The 10,859-nt window shown below is 40.5% G+C and overlaps 1 protein-coding gene and 1 long non-coding RNA gene across 6 annotated transcripts in view; both read right to left on the minus strand.

Annotated features, from left to right (window-relative positions):
- The window catches only part of LOC140591718 (HMG domain-containing protein 3-like), a 15,971-nt gene extending 5,868 nt beyond the window's left edge, over window positions 1-10,103 (minus strand). Inside the window, exons 1-10 of one of the 5 annotated variants that reach the window (XR_011992027.1) lie at window positions 9,175-10,103; window positions 8,778-8,917; window positions 8,470-8,674; window positions 8,323-8,363; window positions 7,951-8,144; window positions 7,720-7,861; window positions 6,974-7,059; window positions 6,623-6,703; window positions 6,284-6,369; window positions 5,197-5,277 (exon numbers count right to left, since the gene is read on the minus strand). Coding sequence is in view for 1 of the 5 variants with exons in the window: in XM_072713193.1 (XP_072569294.1) it covers window positions 5,266-5,277; window positions 6,284-6,369; window positions 6,623-6,703; window positions 6,974-7,621; window positions 7,720-7,861 (969 nt within the window). In the remaining 4 variants the exon portion in view is untranslated. Of the gene's footprint in view, window positions 1-5,196; window positions 5,278-6,283; window positions 6,370-6,622; window positions 6,704-6,973; window positions 7,862-7,950; window positions 8,364-8,469; window positions 8,675-8,777; window positions 8,918-9,174 lie in introns of those variants that run through there. The other 4 variants (XR_011992026.1, XR_011992025.1, XM_072713193.1 and 1 more) reach the window with 4 other exon arrangements.
- Window positions 2,855-3,868, minus strand: LOC140591795 (uncharacterized). The gene is made up of 4 exons (XR_011992096.1): window positions 3,801-3,868; window positions 3,431-3,585; window positions 3,208-3,318; window positions 2,855-3,026 (listed from the first exon to the last, which is right to left on the minus strand). It is a non-coding gene; the product is annotated as an uncharacterized lncRNA (long non-coding RNA).
- Window positions 10,104-10,859: the final 756 nt, after the last annotated feature.

Consider the following 10,859-nt stretch of genomic DNA (forward strand, 5'->3'; position numbering starts at 1 on the left):
ACCCATTTCAAAATATGGCAGCAACAAACGGAGTGCCCAGTTATTTCAAATAAACCATGACCTTTTTTTAAAGTATTGAAGCACTTTTCTACCAATGTGAATAATAAACATTTTAGACAAAAAAAATCAACGAATAACGCTGGCAATTCGTTGTCAAAATGAGCGTACGGCATTAGCCCAGAAGAGGGGTGGCAATTTGCATATGTGAAAGCCTATGTGAATGAGACACAGGTCCCAAACTTTTAACTAGAGACACAATATTTAAGTAGAGGCATACCCAAGCGAAACAAGAGAAAGTGTGAAACAAGCACAACTATTTTAGCGGTGAGGGTAAAATGCGGACCGTTTACAAACAGCGGATTCCGTGTTTAATAGTGTTGAGGCAATGTTTTCTAGCCATTTAAGAAAGGCAGCAAAGGTTTTTTTTTATACCTTTAAACATTAACAAAAACCGCTAATGTCTTTTCTTTAAAATTTTCAAGTCTATTTCTGTCTGGTTTTTCGCGATAAGTTGCGTGAACGCCTGAGTTAGTGTGTTTTTGGGGCTTGGATACACATCGAGGTCCTGACAGAAATAATTATGTCTGCTTTCACAAACCTAAAGTTAAACTTTAAAGCCCATCGGCGTGTGTGTGTGTGTGTGTGTGTGTGTGCTTGTGCACATGAGCACAAGCACATGGTTCAATGTAACTGTAGCAGCTTATTCCATTCATTCATTGTGCACATACACACATACACTCACCTAAAGGATTATTAGGAACACCATACTAATATGGTGTTTGACCCCCTTTCGCCTTCAGAACTGCCTTAATTCTACGTGGCATTGATTCAACAAGGTGCTGAAAGCATTCTTTAGAAATGTTGGCCCATATTGATAGGATAGCATCTTGCAGTTGATGGAGATTTGTGGGATGCACATCCAGGGCACGAAGCTCCCGTTCCAACACATCCCGAAGATGCTCTATTGGGTTGAGATCTGGTGACTGTTGGGGCCATTGTAGTACAGTGAACTCACTGTCATGTTCAAGAAATCAATTTGAAATGATTCGAGCTTTGTGACATGGTGCATTATCCTGCTGGAAGTAGCCATCAGAGGATGGGTACATGGTGGTCATAAAGGGATGGACATGGTCAGAAACAATGCTCAGGTAGGCCGTGGCATTTAAACGATGCCCAATTGGCACTAAGGGGCCTAAAGTGTGCCAAGAAAACATCCCCCACACCATTACACCACCACCAGCAGCCTGCACAGTGGTAACAAGGCATGATGGATCCATGTTCTCATTCTGTTTACGCCAAATTCTGACTCTACCATTTGAATGTCTCAACAGAAATCGAGACTCATCAGACCAGGCAACATTTTTCCAGTCTTCAACTGTCCAATTTTGGTGAGCTCGTGCAAATTGTAGCCTCTTTTTCCTATTTGTAGTGGAGATGAGTGGTACCCGGTGGGGTCTTCTGCTGTTGTAGCCCATCCGCCTCAAGGTTGTGCGTGTTGTGGCTTCACAAATGCTTTGCTGCATACCTCGGTTGTAACGAGTGGTTATTTCAGCCAAAGTTGCTCTTCTATCAGCTTGAATCAGTCGGACCATTCTCCTCTGACCTCTAGCATCAACAAGGCATTTTCGCCCAACGGGACTGCCGCATACTGGATGTTTTTCCCTTTGCACACCATTCTTTGTAAACCCTAGAAATGGTTGTGCGTGAAAATCCCAGTAACTGAGCAGATTGTGAAATACTCAGACCGGCCCGTCTGGCACCAACAACTATGCCACGCTCAAAATTGCTTAAATCACCTTTCTTTCCCATTCTGACATTCAGTTTGGAGTTCAGGAGATTGTCTTGACCAGGACCACACCCCTAAATGCATTGAAGCAACTGCCATGTGATTGGTTGATTAGATAATTGCATTAATGAGAAATTGAACAGGTGTTCCTAATAATCCTTTAGGTGAGCATATATGCTATGTCTAGATCTCCTGGGGAAATCAAGAGTGTTGCCCACAAACATTGTTCAGCTTTTGGCCTAACATGGTCCTTGCGTGTTTTAAAGTTGCGTGAAGTGGAGTGAGGAGCATTCTGAACATCAAACTATTTTAAGATAAATTGTCTGTAACAGGAAATTTAGTTTCTCAATTTATTTCTTATATATTATTTTGTTAATTATTGAGTTCAAAGTTTTGTAGTAAATGGTGATATTGTCATCAATTTGGTGATAATGCGAGCCAAACATTTCTCGAAAATGACATTTGCATACAGTAAGTAAAACATTCTGAAATCATATTTCTATTTTATTCTGCTGCTGCTTACATGTTTACATCTCTGTCTCTCTCGCTCTCTCTCTCCAGGACAGTGAAAGTAGGACTATTTACCCTTGTTTATGTAGCTGTAGGATGGCCATAATATAGTTTCAATCCGATATCGATGTAATGCTTGTCTGTGATGATTGGTTAACATATTGATTGGTGTATTAATATAGCCGGAAAGTAATAAAACCCATTGCAATCAAGTATACAGTGCCTTATAAAAGTATTCAGTTATCATAATTTTACTCAATTACAAAGGATAGTTAAACGTTTTCCAAATGAGCATTTTATTGCATTTCCAAAGGCACTGTAACTTATTTCTGTGCCAACATTAAAATTAAATAAACTTATGATTTAATGTCGATATGAGATGACAAATTATTCACAAATGATACAGAGGTGCCACTCATTTCCACATACAGTAACTCATCACAATTGGGTGCCACTGTGCTTTTTAATGAAAAGCTGATAAAACTTAAAATGTGGTTCGGTCATGTGTGTAGTCTGTGTGTAGACAAGGAAACAGAGGCATAGTAGCTGTTATTTTTTTATTCCAAAGTCATCCAATTTGCTATTTTCCTTACATACCCACCCATTCACTCACTCACTCACTGACCCACCCACCCATTCACACACCCAAGTCTTCCGTAAGGTGTTTGCAGAACTCGCTGCAGAACCCAGGCTGTGTGAAGTTCCCCTCGTCTTCCACGCCCAATGTAGCCTATGGGACAATAAATAATAAGCAAGCATACTTAGTATCAAAACAGAGCAACAATGTTTTTCATTGCATACTTTCAAGAAAATATTCAGGACCTGACACACAATAAATTGTTCTGGTGACTTTCTTTTTGCAACCACTGACTTCAGCAACAATTGTCAACATTCTTACACAGTATGCATACCTGGTAAGCTGTTCTTATAAGTCTCTAGACAGTGCTGGCAGCATTCCAGGCGATACAATCGTCGGAATTGTGCTTGATAGGCCGCACTGTACAGTTTCCATGGGACTACACCTGTAGGTTTCAAATTTAAGAATGATTCATTAGAGTAAAATCCCTTGTTAATGGGAATACAAACATCCTAACTCAAAGGGTATTCAAATATCATAATATGTTTTATACCTACTGTCAAGCCACTGAAAATGCGCTCGGGCACGGAATGTTTCCCTTCCGACTAAGTCCCAAAAAAAGGTGACAAACAAGTGACAGCTTTAAAAAAGCTTTGTCACCCTCGAACAGGACTACTTCTAAAAGGATATCCTCCAGGACGTCGAGGGGGATCTGTGAAAGAAATCATACAAGCACGCAAATATTATTTTACAATAGTTCTGTAATATAACAAAAACAGACAAAAATAGCATGACTTCTACATTCCAACTCCAACTGCTTAAAATGAAGCTCATTGTTTTCACATTTTTGTAGGGTACAGCACAGTAAGCACAGAGAAAAAAAGAGAAAAACAGCAGGTTCAGCTGTAAGATCAGCTACATAAATACCTGTTCAATGGAGATGGAACCCATTCCTCCTCCTCTACCATCTGTGCTTTCAACACATTGAATTTTCCTAAAAGAAATTATATTGTCACAACTATTGTAAAACTATGACATATTGTAATGGTATCACATAGAGTTGACTCCACCTGAGGGCACAGGTGTAAAACAATTTGATCACATTGGGCACCAGACCTGGAAAAAGGCAGTCATGATACTACCAGCTTGTCAGACTGAAAGGCTTATATGCATATGGGTCAGAACAATGCATCAGAGTGATAAATATTACAGCATCAACTTTGTAAGGTGTATCAATCCCCACTAGGGTTGTAACGGTATACCGGTATGGCGGTTTATTGTGATATTGACATGTACGATTATCATATCATGCACATTTGCCTATCCGCGGTTTGGAAAAAAAAAAAAGAAACCAGATCTCACCTGCGCTGCTGTGTATATGCAACTTCTTTCCGCTTTACTGCTTAGACTCCACCCATAAATGCACAGCGGCGAAAATGTCCGATAGTGGCTGCAAATTCTAATCTCTATTTCCCGCCGAAAAAAAAATTAAAATCTGCAGTATGGGAATATTTTGGGTATCCGAAAAATGATCGTGGGGTGGATATCCAGTTTGCAAGAAATGTGGACGAACAGTGGCCGCAAAAGGAGGAAATACGTCGAACATGTTCTCCCATATTCGCGAACACCATCCCTCCGTGAAGATAAAGGTAAGTTCCATTTATAACTTAAAGCCGTATTATTTCTGTGATGCAGAGGGAATCCCGGAATCCAGTCATGTAATTGGAGTCAATTACAGTATAATTCAGATGCCACGTAAAATGTCCGATTTGATAGATAGATGGATGAATAAATCAAAATATAGCTGTGCAGCAAATTAAATCGCGATGTGCGTCTGTGAATATACAGCGCAAAAAGGCTGCCGCTTGCTCATTAACCAACTACCCCCCCCACACACACACACACACACACACACAGCGGCACAGATGATTATTTTGTCCTCCAGGTTCGTGTGCCGCCCCCCATAGAATCCCTCCCGGCGCCCTCCCAACTTCATCCCTTATCGTCTCCGCTCGCCCATCCTCTAGAAAAACGCTTTATTTAGATTATTTTTGTTTTCCTCCAAGTTCGTGTGCCGCCCCCCACGTGACATGAAAAAGTGCCGCCCCGGGCGGCTGCCCCGTTCGCCCATGCCTAAAACCGCCACTGCATGATGGTCATGGTTTTTAAAGCGTCTGCTGTCTCATTCACTATGTGAAGACGTGAACACATGAACATATCCAGAGCTACTCTCAAGAGAACACTTAATGATCATTTTATAATTTTATTTAAAAGAATAATCATCAAATACACTAACTGAAAACTCATAGGTGTTTAGTACAAGTGGACACATTCTCTCACCTCAGCGGTCAAGATTGAGCCCTGAAAATCTCAACATGCTTACATTTCTTCATCATAATCTGACCTGAAAAAAAGCAAAGAAATGCATGCTGCTATGATAATCTCAGGAAAATATTAACAAACATGACCCTGCACATATTGCTCTCCCATATATGCTGTTAAAGAGGAAGGACAGTTTGATTTATTCTTGTCTAATATAAAGAGAAATAACTTATTCCTTATTTTGTTCAAATGGGAGATGCGCAGCTTTATTTTATTTATTTTTCCCCCAAAAGTTAGACTCATACTTCCATAAGTTTTTTTTATTTTCATTAAAAAAAAGTTTGTTACAATAAACCATGTTCATCCAAAAACCATATCTCTTTTTATTCATTTAAGGGTCATTGTAGCTGATGATTATACTAATAATAATGATAGTTTAATACCGTATACCACGAAACCGTGATATTTTCTGAGACGATTATCATACCGTGAAAATCTCATACCGTTACAACCCTAATCCCCACCTTCAGATCAGATCACTAAGACCAATTAATCTGACTCCATTAAATTATGCTGCTGTTTGTAATAGGGTCAGTGGTGGCCTAATGGATAGGGAAGTGCACTTGTAATCGAAAGGTGCCACTGAAGTACCCTGAGCAAGGTACCACCCCCAAGCACTGCTCTCCTCTGCAATGTCATGGTGTCATATAGGTTAAATGCAGAGTACACATTTTGTTGTTGTGCACTGTGTGCTGTGGTGTGTCAATGACAACTAATCACTTCACTTATATGCCATGCACTACGAGGCATCACAGAAAATATTTAAAAAGTATGACACAAAAGGAATTGTATTACTGATTAATGAATAGTTTGTTTCCAAGTTATAAATAATATAATAACCGATACATTAGATGTTAAAAGTTATAACACCCATAAACAATGACAACTGTATTACATGAAATGGTTGCCAATTGTTAAATGGTTTCCAAATTTGCGACTAAGAGAGCCCATGCGGCAATCAATCAAATGAGTCAATCAATATATAAACAAACAAACAAATACGGAGGAACAAAACATAAAACATGCACCTCTGAGTCTCTGATTTCCGATCGGGCACTTGTGTGCTCCAGATGTGGTAGTCCCCAGCAGTCATCACTGCACACTGGTAGATCTCCTGTCATACATATCAGACCATGCATGAAAATATTAACCAAATAAGTGTTTCACCACATTTCTGTGATACTGAGCCATCTTATGAAGCATATAACACTTTCTTAGGGTGGCTGAAGGTTGGTATACATTTAGCTGCAGATCAAGTACCCACTGCAAACATACATAAGTATACATATTCTAAAAAACATGGATGTGTTAAGGTTTTTATTAAGTTGTACAACCAGGCCCTCAAAAAATATATATTGTCTTCATACCAGGGGATGCTGCAGTTGTCATACCATGAGCTGGTGCTGCTGTTGTTGTTTGTGCTTGTTCGGCTGGTGCTTCAGCTGGTGCTGCAAAAAAGCACATTTTAAACCAAATGATTTAGAATGAGTTAAATCGGTTGTACTGCATGCATTTCTCATCAACGCTATGCTGTCTAGCATTTCTGACAGATTTGTAAGTTATAGCTTTATGATCTTTCAAATTGCAAAATAAACATGAGGAATCACCTACAATTAAAAGACAAATATAACTTCACGGCACCGGACAGCAAAATTACATAAACATGACATAAACATGACATTACCACTAATAATTTAGAATGAGGGTGGAATACATACCCAAAACTGTCTGACCATTGGAATTTAACTGTATGTCCACTCCTTTGCCCAATCTCTTCTTCATGCTTTCTATGGTTCTTGAATTTCTAGCATTGTTGTAGTGACACAAAATATTTCGCATCAAAAAGACATGCGATGAGGGAGTCATCATGTTGAGAAAATGATTGTTTTTCCTCATTCCAGCAAAGAGCTGTTCAGCACACGGGCTGTTGATCCAACCACGTAACTCTGGGACCAGTTCCACCTTTCGCAAGACATCCCTGGCATCTTTTGAGTTTGCCTCATGAAATCTATCATAAAGAGCATAATGCTCAGACGATCCAGTTATAGGGTGGCCATTTTCATCAGGAACTGGCTTCTTGGTGACTAGCCATGGCAAGCTCACTTTTATCTGTCCAGTAGTGGCACATCTGATGTTATCTTCAGTAGGCTCAAGTAACCTACCCCCATGAGGTTTGAAGGGTAATGATTCTGGATCTCTTAGGTTGGTATGTGTTGCCAACCCTCTCGCAAAATCATATAATACAATGTTTGGAAAATGTTTCATCGACAATAAAAGGTCAGCAAAGTCCCGGGGGCTCTCAGCCCTTATGTTGAACTTAACACCATACACCACAGCACAAGGACAGGTGACCACAGCCCATCCACCTGTTTAAGGAAACTCTAAATCAGAGTGCAACCATTCCAAGTAATGAAACTAAGAACTGTCTGTAAAAACGGTCTCTCAGTAATAGAACACAACTTACCAGAAGCTCCCCAGATCTGTGAAAACACCTTATCATAACTCGCTCTGTTCTTCATTTCTTGTTGAAGTCTCGTTACCAGGTCCATCCGTGAGCCTTTGGGGTCTATGCCACACTGTCGGCACAGAGCACGCACAGCTTCCATCTATAATGAACATTAGTATAGTTGGTCTGGCGTGGTTCAAAAACACACATCTTTGACAAAACTGACAAAAATTGACTTAAGTTCAGTACCTTGAGCTTAAGAAGTTCATCAGTCAGTCGGTCCTCTGTGAGGTTAAACTCAGATTCCTCCTTTGCACTACAAGCAGAATACACTTCTTTGTATTCAGTGTTGAGTACAACATCCCTATCTCTTGTGTGAGGACCAATCCACGGAGCCCAACTATGGTAACTGGGATGGACGACAAATGGGTTTGACTTGTTGCCTTTAAATGATGTTAGAAAATATTATTAACATAACAGTACATTATTCCACGATAAACAAAGTAAATGCTAGAATACTGTCATCCCACCTAGAACATTGTGCGGACTGTACTTACTTGGGACCAACCCACGGCTGATCATTTCAAGGGAAACCATCTCCCAGAAATTTTCAACACTTACCTTTCCATCAAAAGTCTGAGATGGTTCCTCAATGCTGCTCACTAAGGAAAGCAAGACTTAAGTAAGCATGTTCCAAACAGTCATAGCTGGATATGTGGTGCTTGAAACAATGTAAGACTAAGAAAATGAATAAATGTGTTCACTTACCAGGCATGCTAAAAACGCCCTTCTCATGAAGGTCCATCACAACAGATACTGGATGATAACCACACGATACACAAGCATATGTGTAACCGAGGTCTGACAGTGCTTCAAAGCTTAAATAAGCCTGCAGGACCCTTTCCCTGGATGGATAGGTTTTACCAGAGGTCTTCTCCAACACATCCATGGCACTCCCTACTGCCTGATGAGTCTGTGAAATTGATGTATGACATTTAAAGGCTTTACAATATATTATTTTGATAAAGTATTCGTAATTGTTTTAAATGATTAAAACAACAGAACATGGTTCCTACCTGAAGTGTATTGCGTAGAAAATGGCACATGTATATGGACAGAAGTGTGTGGTCATCGAAATTGTGGACACCATCAGTCCACTCCTGGTATCGATATGCCATACCACACCTGTAGCACCATTTTCTGTACACTGAAATTCCTAATGGACACAAGCACCAGTAAATGTTACACATTTATCTTTCACCATTTTACACTGTGACATGTCTCTATACTTTGCACAGTACTAAAAGCCAGTGTATGAAATTATCTCAGTAAGCATACAAGTGTGAATTGCTGGGAAGGAGGCTAAGCTGCTGATAGTGGAAGTCATGGCTACACTGACATTTACAGTACATGTAGTGAGTAATGAAATGTTAAAATATCGATAATAAATATTTAAATAAAGAGAGAACATACCTTCTATGACATCAGTGATTGTTAGGATTTTAGCCTTAGATGTAATCAGCACAGGTTCGCTTAGAGGAGTGGGCTCTAAACATTCTGAGCAAAAGGTTTCTGATGGTATGAAGTGCACAGGGAAATGAATGGTCTTGACCACGTCTGAGGGGAAAATCGCAGGCAGTTTCTTCTTATGAAAAATGTATTGAACCATCCGCGACAGATTTTTGCCTTCAGGTGAGTATGGAGCTCCTTCTTCTAGGTCAAAACTTTCCATGTCAATTGGAAAATGTTCTGTGATGTTCTCCTCCACACTTCTGGTTTTTCTGAAGAGTGCCTGGTCTGTTTCAAATAAATGCCACTTGGCAACATATTTAGGTATGCATGACTGCCTTGGGTTCGCGCAAGGACAATGCCATGAAATGATTTTAGAATTGTACCTTACCACCACTCTGCCAAGCCGGCTGTAATAGGAGATAGTTGACTCGTATACAGAAATGTGCTTTTTGTAGGGGGGTCCACACACAGTCACCAGACAGGACAACGGGACTCCTGCATCATTTGCTTCTCTCTGACGTACCAAACACCTTTCCTTTTTGTCTTCCCCAAACCACTTGTCATGTACCATCACCTGCAAAACATCCTCTGTAAGTGATGGAGTGTCCATTCTGGCTGGAGGGCAGTACACGAGGGACTGAATGTGGTGGCACTCAAATGGACGAAGGTTTGACCTCTCTGCAAACTCTGCATTAATTCTGCAGATATCCAGCTCACACATTGTTTTTTGTTCAGGACCCCATGTCCTTTTAATGACACGTACTGGTGTGCTGGGTGCTATAAAAGACTTTGCTACTGCAAACACTCCATTTGTGTAATCAACACACTGAGCACTGAGGTGGTTCTGTGCCGTAATGTCCATTTTGATGGGAGTGTGACGTCTTCGAAGATGTATCCGTAGGTTCCGTCTATTAAGGATTAGGCCACAGCTAGTACACTTCACTGTTTTCTGCTTTCTTTGGGTGAGAGGGTGGTAGTGCTGGTGCTGCTGAGGAGCCAGGATCAGAGGAACATGAAGAAAGTGAGGGGTGGAGGATGGGGACTGGGGGAGGGGGACATGCAGCTTCAGAAGCAGTAAAGGAGGGAGCAGGAGAGGCGGGAGGTGACTGATGCGCTTCCGTTGTGGTTGGCTTGGTTTCACTGATGCATTGGGATACATGATGTTTAAACTGGTCTTTGCGTATTATTGTTTGGCTGCAATAAAGACAATGAAAGTGTCCTGTGGGTCTGCAATAATTGTTGCATTTGCTGATGAAGAAACCTGCAAGACGGCAACATGAAGACCAAAGCTATCAACAGAAAAGAAAGGTATACACAGAACGGGACTGGGGGAGTGAGGTCAGGAGTAGCTGATCAGAAAGTTACAGTGTCAAACAAAACACAAACATAGGTAAATTAGCTTACCAATATTCACATGACTTCAGGGACTCCCACTAAGGAACTCCACATCATTTTGTCTATCTTGATTGTAAGAAGTGCATTCTACATTTAAGCATGTGTATGTTTTAAAACCACCAAAATCAATAGACCAATAAACATCATTAGGAATTACCTCTATGCTGTACTGCATGTCTCACGTGGCTCTGAATGTGTGTTGTAAATTTGAATTGTTGGTCAGTTGCATAAGTGCAGCATGGGCATCTGAA

The sequence above is a fragment of the Paramormyrops kingsleyae genome, chromosome 6 (genome assembly GCF_048594095.1).
Source record: "Paramormyrops kingsleyae isolate MSU_618 chromosome 6, PKINGS_0.4, whole genome shotgun sequence".
Taxonomy (NCBI): domain Eukaryota; kingdom Metazoa; phylum Chordata; class Actinopteri; order Osteoglossiformes; family Mormyridae; genus Paramormyrops; species Paramormyrops kingsleyae.